This window comes from Pan troglodytes, chromosome 1 (genome assembly GCF_028858775.2).
Source record: "Pan troglodytes isolate AG18354 chromosome 1, NHGRI_mPanTro3-v2.0_pri, whole genome shotgun sequence".
Lineage (NCBI taxonomy): Eukaryota > Metazoa > Chordata > Mammalia > Primates > Hominidae > Pan > Pan troglodytes.
This window is the reverse complement of record NC_072398.2, coordinates 3497160-3516869: the sequence shown is the minus strand read 5'-3', so window position 1 is coordinate 3516869 and position 19710 is coordinate 3497160. Positions and strand designations below refer to the sequence as shown.

The 19710-nt window shown below is 36.6% G+C and overlaps 1 protein-coding gene across 2 annotated transcripts in view; it reads left to right on the top strand.

Annotated features, from left to right (window-relative positions):
- The window catches only part of KIF26B (kinesin family member 26B), a 565489-nt gene that overhangs the window by 479885 nt on the left and 65894 nt on the right, over positions 1-19710 (top strand). For both annotated transcript variants that reach the window (XM_514315.8, XM_016941996.4), the window contains one exon: positions 18863-19022. In XM_514315.8, the coding sequence (XP_514315.4) occupies positions 18863-19022 (160 nt within the window). The remainder of the gene's footprint in view (positions 1-18862; positions 19023-19710) is intronic.

Below are 19710 nucleotides of genomic sequence, written 5' to 3'. Positions count from 1 at the left end.
GTTTTTCTGTGTGTGTTTAAATTCCATGAAGAATGTCATGGATATTTCGATAGAGACTGCATTGAGTCTGTACATTGCTTTGAGTAGGATGGTCATTTTAACAATGTTAACTTGAACTCAGGATTCAGAAACTCACTCAAAACCACACAACTACATGGAAATTGAACAACCTGCTCCTGAATGAGTCCTGGGTAAATAACAAAATTAAGGGAGAAATCAATAAGAACAAAAAGACGATGTACCAGAAGCTCTGGGACACCACTAAAGCAGTGTTAGAGGGAAATTTATAGCACTAAATGCCCACATCAGAGAGCTGGAAAGATCTCAGATCGACACCTTAACATCACAATTAAAAGAACTAGAGAAGCAAGAGCAAACAAATCCAAAAGCTAGCAGAAGACAATAAATAAGATCAGAGCAGAACTGAAGGAGTTGGAGATGCGAAAAACCCTTCAAAATATCAATGAATCCAGGAGCCAGTTTTTTGAAAAAAAAATTAATAGACCACTTCACTAGACTAATAAAGAAGAAAAGGAGAAGAATCAAACAGACACAATAGAAAATGATAAAGGGGATATCACCCCTGATCCCACAGAAATACAAACTACCATCAGAGAATACTATAAACACCTCTGTGCAAATAAACTAGAAAATCTAGAAGAAATGGATAAATTCCTGGACACATACACCCTCCCAAGACTAAACCAGGAAGAAGTCAAATCCCTGAATAGACCAATAACAAGTTCTGAAATTGAGGCAGTAATTAATAGCCTACCAACCAAAAAAAGTCCAGGACCAGATGGATTCACAGCCGCATTCTACCAGAGGTACAACGAGGAGCTGGTACCATTCCTTCTGAAACTATTCCAAACAATAGAAAAAGAGGGAATCCTCCCTAACTCATTTTATGAGGCCAGCATCATCCTGATACCAAAACCTGGCAGAGACACAACAAGAAAAAGGAAACTCGGCCCGGCACGGTGGCTCACAGTGGCTCATGCCCATAACCCCAGCACTTAGGGAAGCCAAGGCAGGTGGATCACTTGAGGTCAGGAGTTCGAGACCAGCCTGCCAACATGGCAAAACCCTGTCTCTACTAAAATTACAAAAATAGATGGGCATGGTGGCGGGTGCCTGTAATCCCAGCTAATCGGGAGGCTGAGGCAGGAGAATCACTTGAACCTGGGAGGCAGAGATTGCAGTTAGCCAAGATGAAGTCAGCTTCATCCCTGGTTCAACATGCAAATCAATAAACATAATCCATCACATAAACAGAACCAATGACAAAAACCACATGATTATCTCAATAGATGCAGAAAAGGCCTTCAATAAAATTCAACACCCTTAATGCCTCAATAAACTAGGTATTGATGGAACGTTTCTCAAAATAATAAGAGTTATTTATGACAAACCCATAGCCAATATCATAATGGGCAAAAGCTGGAAGCATTCCCTTTGAAAACCAGCACAAGACAAGGATGACCTCTCTCGGCACTCCTATTCAACATAGTGTTAGAAGTTCTGGCCAGGGCAATAAGACAAGAGGAAGAAATAAAGCGTATTCAAATAGGAAGAGAGGAAGTCAAATTGTCTCTGTTTGCAGTTGACCTGATTCTATATTTAGAAAACTACATCATTGGAGCCCAAAAACTTCTTGAACTGATAAGCAACTTCAGCAAATTCTCAGGATACAAAATCAATGCAAAAATCACAAGCATTCCTATACACCAACAACAGACAAACAGAGAGCCAAATCATGAATGAACTCCCATTCACCATCGCTACAAAGAGAATAAAATACCCAGGAATACCTTACAAGGAATGCGAAGGACCTCTTCAAGGAGAACTACAAACAACTGCTCAAGGAAATAAGAGAGGACACAAACAAATGGAAAAACATCTCATCCTCATGGATAGGAAGAATCAATATCGTGAAAATGGCCATACTGCCAAAATAACTTATAGATCCAGTGCTATTCCCATCAAACTACACTGACAGTCTTCACAGAATTAGAAAAAGCTACTTTAAATTTCATATGAAACCAAAAAAGAGCCCATATAGCAAAGACAATCCTAATCAAAAAGAACAAAGCTGGAGGCATCACGCTACCTGACTTCAAACTATACTACAAGGCTACAGTAACCAAAACAACATGGTACTGGTACCAAAACAGACATATAGACCAATGGAACAGAACAGAGACCTCAGAAATAACACTACACATCTACAACAATCTGATCTTCGACAAACCTGACAAAAACAAGCAATGGAGAAAGAACTCCCTGTTTAATAAATGGTACTGGGAAAAGCTAGCCATATGCAGAAAACTAAAACTGGACCCCTTCCTTACACCTTATAAAAAATTAACTCAAGATGGATTAAAGACTTGAATGTAAAACCCAAAACCATAAAAACCCTAGAAGAAAACCTAGGCACTACCAGCCAGGACATAGGCAGAGGCAAAGACTTCATGAAGAAAACACCAAAAGCAATTGCCAACAAAAGCCACAATTGACAAATGGGATCTAATTAAGTTAAAGAGCTCCTGCACAGCAAAAGAAACTAGCATCAGAGTGAACAGACAACCTACAAAATGGGAGATAGTTTTTGCAGTCTATCCATCTGACAAAGGTCTAATATCCAGAATCTACAAGGAACCTAAATTTACAAGAAAAAAAACAAACATCAAAAAGTGGGCAAAGGATATGGAGAGACACTTCTCAAAAGAAGACATTTATGTGGCCAACAAACATGAAAGAAAGCTCAACATCACTGATCATTAGAGAAATGCAAATCAAAATGACAATGTGATACCATCTCATGCCAGTCAGAATGGTGATTATTAAAAAGTCAAGAAACAATAGATGGTGGCAAGGCTGTGGAGAAATAGAAACGCTTTCACATTGTTGGTGGGAGTGTAAATTAGTTCAACTTTTGTGGAAGACAGTGTGGTGATTCTTCAAGGATCTAGAACCAGAAATGCCATTTGACCCAGCAATCCCATTACTGGGTATATACCCAAAGGAATATAAATCATTCTACTATAAAGACACCTGCACACATATATTTATTGCAGCACTATTTACAATAGCAGAGACATGGAACCAACCCAAATGTCCATCAATGATAGACTGCATAAAGAAAATGTAATACATATGCACCATGGAATACTATGCAGCCATAGAAAAGAATGAGATCATGTCCTGTGCAGGGACATGGATGAAGCTGGAAGCCGTCATCCTCAGCAAACTAACACAGGAACAGAACACCAAACACCACACGTTGTCACTCATAAGCGGGAGTTGAACAATGAGAACACATGGACACAAGGAGGGGAACAACACACATCAGGGCCTGTCAGGGGGTTGAGGGAAAGGGGAGTGAGAGCATTAGGACAAATACCTAATGCATGTGGGGCTTAAAACCTAGATGACAGGTTGATGGGTACAGCAAACCACCATAGTACATGTATAACTATATAACAAAACTGCAGGTTCTGCACATGTATCCCAGAACTTAAAGTAAAAAAATAAATAAATAATATTAACTCTTCTGATCCATGAGCATGGGATGTCTTTTCATTTTTTTCTATGTTCTTCAATTTTTTTATCAGTATTTTGAAGTTTTTGTTATAGAGGTATTTCACCTCCTTACATTTATTCCTAGGTATTTTTTAGTAGCTACAGTAGATGGGGTAGCTTTCTTGGTTTCTTTTTCAACTATTTGTTGCTGGTGTGTAGAAACACTACTGATTTTTGTATCCAGCCACATTACCAAATTTATCAGTTCTCAGAGTTTTTGGTGGAATCTTTAGGTTGTTCTAATTATTATACGCCATCTGCAGAGAGGAACAATTTGACTTTCTCTTTTCCAGTTTGGATGCCTTTTATTTCTTTCTCTTGCCTAATTGCTCTAGCTAGGACTTCCAGTACTATGTTGAATAACAGTGGTGGAAGTGGGCATCCTTGTCTTGTTCCAGTTCTTAGAAAAAAAAAGGCTTTTAGCTTTTCCCCACTTATTATGATGTTAGCTGTGGGTTTGTCATATATGACCTTTGCTATGCTGAGGCATGTTTTTTCTATGCCTAACTTATTGAGAGTTTTTATCATGAAGGATGTTAGATTTTATCAAATATTTTTCCTGTGTCTATTGAGATGATCTTGTTGTTTTAGTCTCTCATATGTTGATGTGATGTGCACGTTTATTGATTTGCATACGTCGAACCATCATTGCATCCCTAGGATAAATCCCACTTGATTATGGTGTATTATGTTATTGGTGTGTTGTTGGATTTGGTTCGCTAGTATTTTTTAGATGATTTTTGCATCTATGTTCATCAGGGATATTGGTATCTCATTTTGGTATTAGGATAATGCTGGCCTGGTTGCGTGAATTAGGAAGACTTCTCGCCTCTTCAATTTTTTGGAATAGTTTGAGAAGAATTGGTTTTACTTTACTGCTTAATTCTACTGAACTTTTAAAGTCCTGGGCTTTTCTTTGTTGGGGAACTTTTTATTACTGATTAATTCTTGTTACTCATTATTTGTTCAGATTTTTTTATTCTTCCTGATTTAATCTTGTAAGGCTGTATGTGTCCAAGAGTTTATCCATTTCACCTGAGCTTTCCAATTTGTTAGTGTGTAGTTCTTCATAAGACTCTAATCATTTGTATTTCTGTGGTATTTTTTTCATTTCTCATTTTTTAAAATTTGGATCTTTTTTCTTGGTTAGTCTAACAGTTTAATCAATTTTGGTTCCTTTCAAAAATCAAGCTTTTATTTTCTTGATCCTTTGTAATTTTTTTTTTTTTTTTAGTGTTTATTTTGTCTCTGATCTTTATTCTTTCTTCTGATTTTTGGCTCAGTTTGCTTTGGCTTTTTTAGTTCCTTGAGGTGCATCATTTGGTTGTCTATTTGAAATCTTTCTCCTTTTTTGAGGAAAACATTTATTACTCTAAACCCCTCTTACTACTGCTTTTGTTGTATCCCGTAGGTTTAGGAATGGTGTTTTTCCATTTTCATTTGTTTTAAGAAAAAAGATTTTATTTCATTCATTTAGGAGCATGTTTTCATGTAGGAGCAAGGTTTTAAATTTTCATTTATTTGTACAGTTTCTAAAGTTCTTGTTATTGATTTCGTTTTACTGAATTGTGATCTAAGATGCTTGATATGATTTCAACTTTTAAAAATGTGTTGAGAGTTATTTTGTGGTCTAACACATGGTCTATCATGGAGAATATTCCATGTACTGATGATAAGGTTGTGTATTTTGCAGCACTTGAATGAAATGCTCTCTAAATATCTGTTAGATCCATTTGGTCTGTAGTGCGGATTAAGTTCAATGTTTCTTTATTGATTTTCTGTCTAGTTGATCTGTCCAGTGCTAAAGTGGAGTGGTGGACCAGGACCAGGCACACTGGCTCACACCTGTAATCCCAGCACTTTGGAAGGCCAAGGCGGGCCAATCACTTGAGCTCAGGAGTTTGAGACCAGCCTGGGCAACATGGTGAAACTCTGTCTCTAGAAAAAATACAAAAACTAGCTGGGTGTGGTGGCATGCACCTGTAGTGCCAGCTACTCCGGAGGCCAAGGTGGAAGGATCGTTTGAGCCTGGGAGATTGAGGCTGCAGTGAGCCAAGATCACACCACTGCTCTCCAGCCTGGGTGACAGAGTGAGACCCCATACCAAAAAATAATAAATAATAAAATGGAGTGGTGGAGGCCTCAACTGTTACTGCATTGGGGTCAATCTCTTTAGCTCTAATGATAATTGTTTTATATAATATATCTGGGTACTCCAGTGTTGACTGCATATATATTTACAATTGTTATAGTCTCCTGCTGAATTGATCCCTTTATCATTATATTAATATAATGACCTTATTTGTCACTTTTTATGTTTTTTGGCTAACATTGTATTTTGTCTGATGTAAGTATAGCTACTCTGGCACACTTTTGGTTTCTATTTTCATGGAATAATTTTTTCCATCCCTTCATTTTCATTCTATGTGCATCTTTACAAAAGAAATGCATTTGTTGGAGACAGCATACAGTTGGGTCTTTTTTTTAAAAAAATAAATCCATTCATCTTATCTATATCTTTAACTTAAGGAATTTAAACTGTTTACATTCAAGGATGTCATTGATAGGTAAGGACTTACTTCTGTGATTTTGTAAACTGTTTTATGATGGTTTTGTATATCTTTTGTTCCTTTCTTCCTCTTGTATGGCTTACCTTGATGATTTGGTAGTTTATTGTAGTGATGTTTGACTCCTTTCTCTTTCTCATTCGTGTATCTGCTCTCCCAGTGAGTTTTTTAGTCTTGCGTATTCTCACGGTGGTAGTTATTGTCCTTTTGCTTCCAGATGTAGAACTCCCTTAAGCATTTCTCACAGGGCCTGTGTAGTGGTGGTGAATTCCCTCCATTTTTTCTTGTTTGGGAAAGACTTTATTTTTCATTCATTTTTTTAAGGATAGGTTTCAGCAATATTTCATCTTTTTTTAAGGATAGCTTTCAGCAATATTTTATAGTTTTTATGTACACATTTTAATCATATCTCTAAATCATGTGTTTGATGTTGTTGTAAATGGTATTTTTAATTTTTTTTGAGTTGGGGTGACAGAGTGACACCCAGGCTGGATTGTAGAGGCACAGTCATAGCTCACTGCAGCCTCAAATTTGTAGTGATCCTGCCACCTCAGCCTCCTGAGTAGCTAGGATTATAGGCACATGACATCATACCCAGCTAATTTCTTTTTGTATCATTTTTCTGTAGAGATGGGGTCTCACTATGTTGACCAGGCTGGTCTTGAACTCCTGGCCTTACGTGATCCTTCTGCCTTGGCCTCCCAAAATGCTGGAATTACCGGTGTGAGGCACCACACCCAGCCTTATGTTTTAATTTCTAATTGTTTGTTACTATGATAAAGAAATGCATTGATTTTTGTCCATTGACCTCATATCCTGCAACCTTCCTAAACTCACCTATTAGTTCTAGTAACTTTTTTGTGGATTTCATCCATTAGATTTTTCTATAGGTGACTATATCACCAATGAAGATCATTTGACTTTCTTTCCAATCTGGATATCGTTCATTTATTGTACTTGCCTTATTGTACTGGCTAGGACTTCCAGTATAATGTTAAATGGAAATGGTGAGAGTGGACATGCTTGTCTTGCTCCTAATCTTAGAGGGAAGGCATTTAGTCTTTTACCATTAAGTATGATGTTAGCTTTACTTTTTAGTAGATACCTTTTATTAAATTGAGGATATTGCCTTCGACTTATATATTGCTGAGGATTTTTTATCAGGAATGACTGAATTTTGGTAAATGCTTTTTCTGCATCTACTGAAACAATCATATAGTTTTCCTTTCAGTTTGTTAATATGGTAAATTATATTGATTAGGTTTTTTTGTTAACCAACCTTGCATTCCTGAAATAAACCTCACTTGCTCATGGTATAAAACCCTTTGTATTTGTTGCTAGATACAATTTTTTTTGAGTTGGGGTCTCACTGTGTCACCCAGGCTGGAGTGTAGTGGCGTGATCACAGCTCACTGCAATTTTAAACTCCTGTGCTCCAGCAATCCTTCCTTCCATCTCAGCCTCCCAACTAGCTAGGATTACAGTGTGCACCACTGTGCCCAGCTAATTTTTTATACTTTTTTTGTAGTGATGAGGTCTTGCTATGTTGCCCTGGCTGGTCTTGAACTTCGGGCCTGAAGCACCTCAGCCTCCCATAATACTGAGACTGTAGGAGTAAGCCACCATGCCTAGCCCTAGATACAATTTTCTAATATGGCTCTTTAATATTTTATTTAGAATTTTTTTGGCAATGTTCATGAGGGATATTGTTCTGCAGGTTTTTGTGTTTTTTTTTTTCAAACAACATACTTGTTTGCTTTTGGTATCAGATTAGTATAGTATAGCTTGGGAAGTATTTCTTCCTATTTTCAGGAAGACTTTGAGTAGAACTGTTATTATTTCTTCCTTAAATGGTGGGTAGAATTCACCAGTGCCTCCATCTGGTCCTAGAGTTTTACCTGTGGAAAGGTTGTGAACTACAGATTCTATTTCTTTAATGAATCTAGGGCCATTTTTATTATCTATTACTTCTTGAAAGAGCTTTGGAATTTTGCATCTTTCAAGACATTTTTCCATTCTTACACATTGTTTAATTTACTGGCATAATGTTTCTTTATTATCTTGTTGATATCTGTAGGAACTTTAGATGAGGCCATCTCATTCCTGATATTGATCATTTGTGTCTTTCTTTTTCCAGATCATTTGTGCTAGGGATTTACACATTTTGTTGATCTTCTCAAAGAACCAACTTTCGATTCATCGACTTTTCTCCATTGTTTTTGGTTTTCTGTTTCGTTGATTTCTGCTATTTTTTTTCCTTTCTGCTATTGTTTTTTTTTTCCCTTTCTGCTATTATTTTGTCTATAATTTGCTCATCTTTTTTCTAATTTCTTAAGGTGTAAGCTGAGGTCATTGATTTGAAGCCATGGTTGCTTTCTGATATAGGCATTTAATGCTATACATTTGTTTTAAGTACATCTTCAGGGTTATTCACCAATTTGGATGGGTTGCATTTTCATTTCTATTCACTTAAAAACACTTTAAAATTTTCATTTTGAATTTTTCCTTGACCATAGGCTGTTTGGGGCCAAGTTGTGGAGTTTCAGAATATTTGGAGGTTTTTCAGATATTGTTCTACATTGACTTCTAATTTAATTCCATTGTATCAGGCAACATGCTTTGAGTGACATGAATCCTTAACATTTATTTAGACTTGTTCTGTGGACCAGAATACTGTGTATCTTGGTAAATGCTTTGTGTGCACTTCAAAAGAATGTGTATTCTGCTATTGTTGGGTTGAATGTTCTGTGTCAAGTAGATATTTGATAGTATTGTTCAAATTTATATCCTTATGGTTTTCTGTCTACTTGTCATATCAGTTTTGAGATGGGGGTATTTGAAATTGCCAACTATAATTAAAGACTTGTCTGTTTCTTCATGCAGTTCTATCAGATTGTTCTTCATGGATTAGAACATGAGCCACATAAATTTTTTTATTATGACCTCTTGATGAATTATCTCATTTCTCATTATAGAACGTTCTTTTTTGACTCTAACAACATTTTTCATCTTCAGTCTTTTTTGGCATTTTAAAATTGTGTGTCATAGTTGTACATATTTTTGGAGTACACATGATATTTTGATGCATGTATACAATGTGTAGTGATCAAATTAGGAAAATTGGGATATGCATCACCTCAAACATTTATCTTTGCTTTGTGTTGGGAATGTTTATTATTAACTATAGTTCTTCTACTGTACTATTGAATACTAAAACTCATTCCTTTTATCTAACTGTATGTTTGTACCTACTAACCAATTTCTCTATCCTACCCTCTGCCCTTCCCTTCCCAGCCTCTGGTAGCCACTCTTCTACTCTCCATCTCCATGAGATCCACTGTTGTAGCTCCCACATATGAGTGACAACATGGGATATTTGTCATTCCATACCTCACTTATTTCACTTAACATAATGACTTCCAGCTTCATCCATGTTGCTTAAAATGACAGGATTTCATTATTTTTATGGCTGAATAATATTCCATTTGTGTGTGTGTGTGTGTGTGTGTGTGTATCTATCTCACATTTTCTTTATTAATTTACCCATTGATGGACACTTAGACTGATTCTATATTTTGGCTATTGTGAATAGTGCTACAATAAACATGGTAGTACAGATACCTCTTTGATATACTGATTTCTTTTACTTTGGATATATACTCAGCAGTGGGATTGCTGGATCATACAGTAGTTCTACTTTTAAGTTTTTTGAGAAACCTCCAGAATGTTTTCCATGATGGCTGTACTAATTTACATTCCCACCAAGTGTATGAGCATTCACCATTTCCTGCATCCTCTCCAGCATTTGTTTTTTGTTTTTTTGATAATAGCCATTGTAACTGAGGTGAGATGATGGCTCGTTATGGTTTTGATTTGCACTTTCCTGATGATTAGTGATGTTGAACATTTTTTCACATACCTCTTGGCCACTTGTATGTCTTCTTCTGATAAATGTCTATTCAGGTCTTTTGCTCATTTTAAATTGGATTATCTGGGGGGTTTTGGCCCATTGAGTTGTTTGAATTCCTCATATATTCTGGTTATTAATCCCTTGTCAAATAATTTGCAAATATTTTCTCCCATTCCATATGTAGGTTATCTTTTCACTTTGTTGTTTCCTGTTCTGTGTAGAAGCTTTTTAGCTTGATGTAATCCCACTTGTCTATTTTTGCTTTTATTGCCTATGTTTTTGAGGTCTTACCCCAAAAATATTCGCCAATGTCCTGTAGTATCTCCCCAGTGTTTTCTCCCAGCAGTTTCATAGTTTCAGGTTTAAATTTAAGTCCATTTTGAGTTGATTTTCATAATGTGATAAAAAATGAAGCTCTAGTTTCATTCTTCTGCATATGAATATCCAGTTTTCCCAGCACCATTTATTAAAGAGTTTGTCTTTTCCCCAATGTATGTTATTGGCGCCTTTGTCAAAAATGAGTTGGCTGTTAAGTGCATAGATTTATTTCTGGGTTTTCTATTGTATTCCATTGGTCTTCTATGTGTCTGTTTTTATGCCAGTGGTATACTCTTTGCTTACTATAGCTTGTAGTATAATTTGAAATCAGATAGTATGATGTTTCCAGCCTGGTTATTTTTGGTCAGTATTGATTTATCTACTACGGGTTTTTTGTGATTCTATAAGAATTTTAAGATTTCTTTTTTCTATTTCTGTGAAGAATGTCATGAGTATTTTGATAGGGATTGCATTGAATCTGTAGATTGCTTTGGGTAGTATAGACATTTTAATAATATTAATTCTTCTTTGAGCATGGGATATTTTTCCATTTGTGTGCTCTTCAATATCTTTCATTGGTGTTTTATAATTTTTCTTGTAGAGATCTTTCACTTCTTTGGTTGAATTTTTACTAGGTATGTTTTTGTAGCTGTTGTGATTGCTTTCTTGATTTCCTTTCAGATTGATCACAGATAGCATATAGAAATGTTACACATTTTGCATGTTTATTTTATATCCTGCAACTTTATTAAACTCATTTATCAGTTCTAAAAGTTTTTTGGTGGAATCTTTAGATTTTTCTAAATATAAGATCATGTCATCTACAAACAAGAATAATTTGACTTCTTCCTTTCTAATTTGTATGCCCTTTATTTCTTTCTCTTGCCCTATTGTGCTGGCTAGGAATTCTAGTACTATACTGAATAATTACAGTTTATAGTTCACCACTGAGCATCCTTTTCTTATTCCAGATCTTAGTGAAAGGTTTTCTATTTTAACCTATTCAGTATGACATAAGCTGTGAGTGTGTAATATATGACACTTATCTTGTTGAGGTATGTTCCTTCTATAAATTTGTTGAGGATTTTCATCACGAAGGGATATTGAATTTTACTGACTACCTTTCCAGCATCTATGGAAGTAATTCATATTTTTTCCTTGATTCTGTTGATGTGTGATGTATTAAACTTATTTGACTTACGTATGTTGAACTATCCTTGCATCACTGGGATGAATCCTACTTGATTATGGTGAATGGTCTTTTTAATATATTGCTGTCTTCTGTTTATTGGTATTTTGTTGAGGATTTTTCCCTCTTTTTATCAGAAATATTGTCCTGTAGTTTTCTTTTGTTATCTTTGGCTTTGGAAATAAGGTCAGGGTGGCCTTGTAGAATGAGTTTGGAAGTATTTCCTCCTCTTCAATTGTTAAAAATAGTTTGAGTAGAATTGGTATTAGTTATTCTTTAAATGTTTTGGTAGATTTCAGCAGTAAATCCATCAGTTCCCTGGCTTCTCTTTGATGGGAGACTTTTTATTACTGTTCCAATCTATTACTTGTTATTGGCCTATTCAGGTTTTTATTTCTTCACAGTTGAGTTTTGGTAGGTTATATGTTTCCAGGAATTTTTCCATTTTTTCCTAGATTTTCCAATTTATTGGCATATAGTTATTCATAATGGTCGCTAATGATCCTTTGTGTATCTGTAGTATCAGTTGTAATGTCATCTTTTTCATCTCTGATTTTATTTAGTTGGGTCTTCTGTTTTTTCTTAGTCTAACTGAAGGTTTTAAAATTTTGTTGCTTTTCAAAAAAACAAACTTTTTATTTTGTTGGGGTTTTTTGTATTGTTATTTTAGTCTCAATTTCATTTATTTCTGCTCCATCTTTACTCATTTTTTTCCTACTAATTTTAGGTTTGGTTTGTTTTTCCTTTTCTAGTTCATTGAGGTGCAACATTAGGTTGTTTATATTTGGAGTCTGTATTTTTAATGTAGGTATTTATTGCTATAGACCTTTCTATTAGTGCTACTTTTTCTGTATCCTGTGGGTTCTGGCATATTGTATTTCCATTTTCATTTGTTTCAAGAACTTTTTAAACTTCATTCTTAATTTCTTCATTGACCCATTGATCATCCAGGAGCATGTTATTCAATTTCCATATATTTGAATAGTTTCCAACATTTCTTGTTATTAATTTATAGTTTTATTCTGTTGTGGTTAGAAAAGATACTTGATATGATTTTGACTTTTTAAAACTTGTTGAGACATGTTTTGTGGCCTATGATATGGTCTGTCCTGGAGAATGTTCCATGTACTGATGAGAAGAATGTGTATTTTGTAGCAGTTGGATAAAATGTTCTGTGAATATCTGTTAGGTCCCTTTGGTCTAGAGTATAGTTTAATTCTGAGGTTTCTTTGTTGATTTTTCTGCCTGAATGATCCACCCATTGCCAAAAGTGAGGTGTTGAAGTCCCTTACTGTTATTGTATTGTAGTCTACCTCTCCTGTTTAGATCTACTAATATTTGCTCTCTCTCTCTCTCTCTCTCTATATATATATATACCCTGCTATTTGGTTATATATATTCATAATTGTTATATCCTCTTTCAGAATTGACTCCTTGCTGAATTATTATATAACAATTTCCTTTGTTTCTTTATATAGTTTTTCACTTAAAGTCTATTTTATCTGATCGAAGTATAGCTAGTCTTGATCATTTTTGGTTTCCATTTGTATGGAATGCTTTTGGTTTCCATTTGCATGGAATGCTTTTCCCATCCCTTCACTGTTAGTCTATGTGTGTCTCTATAGGTGAAGTTAGTTTATTGTAGGCAACATATACTTGGGTCTTACTTATTAATCCATTCAGCCACTCCATGTCTTTTATTTGGAGAATTTAGTCCATATACATTCCATGTTATTATTGATAGGTAAGGCCTTCCTACTGCCATTTTATTACTTATTTTCTAGTTGTTATATAGTGTACCTCCTTACTTCCTTTCTTATTTTTGTGGTTAAGTGATTTTCTTTGATAGCATGTTTTTAATTTGCTGCTTTTATTTTTTGTTTATCAATTATAGATTTTTGCTTTAGGTTACCATGAAGCTTACAAAAACATCCTGTAATTATAACAAGTTATTTAAAAGTGATACCAATTTAACTTTTCATTGTAGCAGAAGAAAAGAAACAAATCAAAAAGAAAAAAACACATGCATTTTAATTCCCTTCTGTTCCTACATTTAAAATTTTTGATGTCACAAGATCAAAATTTGCCTACCTCAAAAATTTTATAGTTGTTATTTTTAATAGTTTTGTCTTTTAATCTTCTTAATAAAAATTTAAATGGTTTAGATGCCATGATTACAATATAACAATCACATTAGCATTATTTTTCCTATGCTTTTAAAAACTTCTTTAGCATTTATCGTAGGCAAGGTCTGGTAGTGATAAGTTTTCTCTGGAAAACTCATCTCTCCTTCATTTCTGAGGAATAACTGCTTGGTGCAGTATCCTTGGGGAACATTTTTTTTTCCTTCAGCACTTTGAATAATATCATCTCACTCCCTCCTGACCTGTAAAATTTCTGCTGAGAAGTCTGCTGCCAGGTGTATTTGATGTCCGTTGTGTGTTATTTGCTTTTTTCTTGCTCGCTCACTGTTTTTAGGACCCTCTTTGCCTTTGACCTTTGTGAGTTTAATTATAATATGTCTTGGGGTCTTCTCACTTGGGTTGAATCTGATCGGTGACTTTTGACCTTTGTGTACCTGGATATTTATCTTTTTCTCCAGGTTTGGAAAGTTCTGTGTTATTTCTTTGAATAAGCTTGCAACGTCTTGTCTTTCTCAGTTCTCTCTTTAATTCCACTAACCCAAATATTTGCTCTTTTGATGTTGGTCCATAGGTCCCATAAGCTTTGTTCATTCCTTCTTATTCTTTTTTTTCTCTTCTGACTGTCTGTTTTCAAATAGTCTTGTCTTTGAGCTCACTGATCCTTTCTTCTTTTTGATCAATTCCTCTGATACGCTCTATTGCATTTTTCGTTTCATTTATTGAATTTTTTACCTCCAGGATTTCTGTTTAATTTTATTTTTTAAATCTTTTCTGTGAACTTTCTCTGAGAGATTTCTGTGAGCTTTCTTGAAGTTCACTGAGCTTCCTTAAAACTGCTATTTTGAATTATTTGTCTGAGAGATCACATATTTTCATCACTTTAGGGCCAGTCTTGGTGCCTTACTTTGTCCCTTTGACATCATATTTCCCTGAATGTTCTTGACGCTTGAAGTATGATGATATCTACACATTGAGAGATTAAATATTTTAGTCTTCCTAGTCTGGCTTTGTTTGTGCCCGTACTTCTTCAGAGGGTCTTCCAGAGATTCTAAGCCAACTGACTATTGTGTTCCCTGTGATCACCACAGTAATCTCAGCATTAGAGGATACTCTATTCCCAGGCTTGCTGTGAGTCTCACAATGGCTTTCTGGCCCAAACGGACCTGGGGAAGACCCAATGACGGTACTTGTGTTATGTGGGAACACTGGCCACCAGGGACCTGAGTCCTGAAGACTGTCCTAGTTTCCCAGACAAGTATACTTCCCAGCAGGTCTCTGCACAGGTAGGTTGTGTCCCCAACTATAGCAAGAGGGGCAGAAGTTGAGACTGGACCCCTTCAGAATCTGCTGTGGGAAGGAGGCTGATGGGCCTTTCTCATTGGCTGAGACAGGCATGTGTTACTCAGCAAGTCTCTGCACAAGTGGAGTAGTTTCTTGCCCATAACAGGAGGAGCTAAAGCCAAGACTGGGCCTCCTCAGGGTCTGCTATAAGATGGAGGCTGGCCGGGTGCCTGTAGTCCTAGCTACTTGGGAGGCTGAGGCAGGAGAATGGCGTGAACCCGGGAAGCAGAGTTTTCAGTGAGCCGTGATTGCAACACTGCACTCCAGCCTGGGGGACAGAGCGAGACTCCGTCTCAGAAAAAAAAAAAAAAAAGATGGAGGCTGGCATACCTGCCACATTGGCTCAAATGGGCATGCATCTTCTAGTAAGTCCCTGCATAGACAGGATAGTTCCCCAACTATCAGCAGGAGGAGCTGGAGCAGAATCTGGGCCCTCATAAGATCTGCTGTGAGACAGATACTGAAGGGGTCAGTCTCAGCTCAGAGGGGTGTGTGTCACCCAGCAAGTTCCTGTAGAGATAGAATAGTTATCTGACTACAGAGAGAGGGTCTGGAGCTGTGACTGGGCCCTCTTGGGATCTGCTGTGGAATAGAAGCTGGAGAGCCCAGTCTTGTATCAGAAGGCATGTCTTTCCCAGGAGGACACTGCATCAATAGGATAGTTCCACGACTGCAGCAGGAGGTGCTGTACATGCCTCTCTGCGGGTCTTAGCACAGATGGGATAGGTCTTTGACTGTCTTCAGTCTCTTTTGTCTAATATTGGTAGATCCACTCCAGCTCTTATGGTTACTGTTTGCCTTATCCACACTTACACGTTTAAATGATTGTTTATTTCTATTTGAAGTGTATTTCTCCTATGAGAAATACACTTCTATTTGAAATGTATTTCTCAAGCACATAGTAGAGCCTCACTTTTTTATCCAATCTGACGATTTTTGCCTTTTAATAAGGGTATTTTAGACTATTTCAATTTCATATGATTATTGATATGGTTTGGTTCAAAATATTATTTTCTGTTTTCTATTTGTCCCATCTGATCTTTGTTCTCTCTCTTTTTTTTTTTTTTTTGCTTTCTTTTGGATTTATGAAACATTTAAATGGTTCCAATTTCTGTCTTCTGTGGGTTTATTAGCTATTACTTTTATTGTTTAATTATTGCTTTAGTGTTTGTAATATATATGTTTAAGTTACCACAATCTAATTTAAAGTGATATTATACCACTTATATAAGGAATAAAAACCTTACAATAGTATACTTCCATTTCTCCCCTCTGACTTTTGTGTTATTGCTATCAAACATTTTAATTTTACATATGTCATCATTCACACATTACATTATGATTTTTGTTTTAATAATAATCTTTTAAAGAGATTTAAAGTAATAAAAATTACATATTTACCCATGTGGTTATCATTTCCAAAGCTCTTCATTCCCTTGTCTATATTCCTTGTGTTTTTGCTTATGGTGAATTCTTTTAGGATTTTTAAGTCAAAAAATATCTTTATTTCCCTTTTGTTTTGGAATGATACTTTTGCTGGGTGTGTATTTCTAACTTGACAGTTTTTAGTACTTTAAAAACATTGCTCCACTGTCTTCTCACCTGTATTTCCAATGAGAAATCTGCCGTTGTGTTATGATATGCCTTGATATAGTTTCTTCCTTTGTGCTTGGGGCTCACTTAGCTTCTTGGATACATGGGTTTATGACTTTCATTACATGTGGGGAAGTTTTAGCCATTATTTTTCTCAAATATTTTATTTGTACCACACTCTGTGTCTTCTCCTTTAGGGACTCCAATTACACATAGCAGACACTTGAAGTTGTCCTACAGCTCTTTTTCTTCTGTGTTTTATTTGTTGTTTTTTTTCACTATATATTTTATTCTGAATAGTTTTTTTGCTAGATCTTCAAATTTGCTGATTTTTCATTCTGCAATATCTAATCTGCCATTCATCTCATCTAGTATATCTTTTTTTAATCTCACATATTGTAGTTTTTATCTCTAGAGGTTCAGTTTTGTGTCTTTTTAAATATATATTCCATGTTTCTACTTAACTTTTTGAACATCTGAAATACAGTTGAAATAACTGTTTTAATAAATAGCTGCTTCTGTCAATTCTAACATCTATGCTAGTTCTAGGTTGGTTTCAGTTATCTCTTCATTATGGGTTTCATTTTCCCGAGTCTTTACTTTGTAAATATTCTTAAGCTTTGTTTTAGAATGCAGTTGCATTACTTGGAAACAGTTTGATCATTTTTTTGTTTTGCTTTTAATATGTGTTAGGTGGGATCAGGTCAGTGTTCAGTCTGTGGCTAAGTATGGGAAAGACTTCTGGGTATTCAACCCAATGCCCTGTGAATCGTGAAGTTTTCCAGGCTGGCTGTTAGGAAGTGGCACTATTCCTGGCTTTGTGTGAGTGCTGTGCACCATTATCTCCAATCTTTTTAGGTAGTTAATTTCTGAGCCTTGAATAGTTTTCTCACATGAATGTTGTGTTACCTCCCTTTTGCATTGCTGTAAAAGATACCTGAGGCTGGGTGATTTATAAAGAGGCTGGGTGATTTATTCTGCTCATAGTTCTGCAAGCTATACAAGAAGCATGGCACCCAGCATCTGCTTCTGGTGAGGCCTCGGGAAGCTTACGATGATGGCGGAAGGTGAAAGGAGAGTAGGCGTGTCACATGGCAAGAGAGAGCAGGAGAGAGAAGGGGGAAGGTGCCAGCCTCTTTTAAACAACTAGCTTTTGCATGAAGTTAAAGAGCAAGAACTCACTCATTACCATGGGAAGGGCACTAAGCTGTTCATGAGGGATCCACCCCCAAGACCCAAACACCTCCCACCAGGCCCCATCTCCAACACTGAAGATCACACTTCAACACGACGCCTGTGATTCTCAGTGTTGGAACCTGCTGGGAGGTGTTTGGGTCATGGGGGTGGATGACACATCTCCAACATTGAGGATCACATTTCAACATGAGATTTGGAGGACACAAACATCCAAACTACATCAGGTGTGCTGATCAGTACTCAGCTGAACCCTTGAGGGACCTTCTGCAAATCTCTAGAGTTCTCTCCTCTGCAGTACTCTGTCTTGTAAATTGTTGCCACCTTGGTCTCCCTGTACTTCAGCAGCAGAGGTATTCATGAGCAAGTTACTTAAGTTTTGTGAACAGTTATTTTCTCATCAATACAGAAAGGATAATAGTATTTGGCTTATGATTTTATCGTGGGAACTGAACGAAACTGATGTTTGTACAGCACCTGGCACTTGGCAGATACTCAGCAAATATTTGGGTCTTCCCTGTCTCTGCACCTGGTCGTTATTTCTTCCTGATTTTTGTCTTGGGTTTGCAACCTGATTCCTGGCTGAGCTTTAGGTTGGTTTCTGTATAACGATCAACCAAAGCAGGTAATCACTCATGAGCCATTCAGGTTTTAACTTGATGAGTTTCAGAATTCTGCTATTCAAATGGCATTTAGGTAGAAACATATCCTCCTTTAATTTGACATTTATTTTCTCCAAAATCTCATTCAGTTCAACCTGCAAGAATTATTTGAATTCACTTATTTGTAGTGTGAATGTCGTAGGCTTTAGAAGGTCAGTGGTGCGTGGTGGAAAGAATTTAAGAGGACCAATGCTATTTGCAACCCCAGCGTGATTTTTCTGGGGTTTCCTAGTAGGTCATGAACGTCAACCTTTTACTTCCCCTTCTCATTTTGCCTCAGATTTCCCAAGGAGCTACATGAAGAACAGATGAGTGTTTGTCAGAACTTAACCATTTCTCTTTTATCTTCTCCCCTGTGGTAGTGTCTGGAGGTCGCAGCCGCCTGCATCTCATTGATCTCGGCAGCTGTGTGAAAGCTCTTAGCAAAAATCGAGAAGGAGGCTCAGGGCTGTGTCTCTCGCTGTCTGCTCTGGGCAATGTCATCCTGGCTCTCGTCAATGGCAGCAAACACATTCCATACAAGTAAGTGACTCTTCTACTCAAAGAATGTGGTGGGGTAAGCATGGTGTGGGACGCTTTGTTCAGTGCCATCTGTGGAGAGGTGTGCCACAGAGGGACAGCCTGGACCCCATTATAAGTTCAGTGCCAGAGACCAGCCTTAGCTAACAGTTGTGTAATGCATGATCTCCCAAATTCAAAACTTTTGGAAATACTTAAATCTATTCCAGTTCTAACTTTAGGCTGCTCAAATTAGAGGAAATAGGAAATTATCTCAGTTGAGGTCTCCACTCGCAAATGAAGGTGGTGGGTCATTGTCACCATAATAAAGATGCGCCTGTTTCATAGTGATGAGAGTGAGGGGTGGAAGACTGGCTTATCCTTAGGGGTAGGGCCACCAGACTTAACCAAAAAAATATAGGATATCCAGGCAAATTCAAATCTCAGATAACCAACAAATAAGGTTGTATTATAAGTATGCACCCCAACATTGCATGGGACACTCCTGGTGACATGTATTTTATCTGGCAACCCAATCTCAGGAGTTCAGAAAGCTAGGGGAGTTAGCACCTGCCTTCCCATGCAAATGTTTAGTCACTTCCAGGATCCTTCCCGTCTCTTTACTACTGCTCCAAGACAATTAAATTACAGCCGCTCCTATGTCTGGCAGAGACAAAGCCACTCCACCACCATCACCCCAACTAAGCGTTCT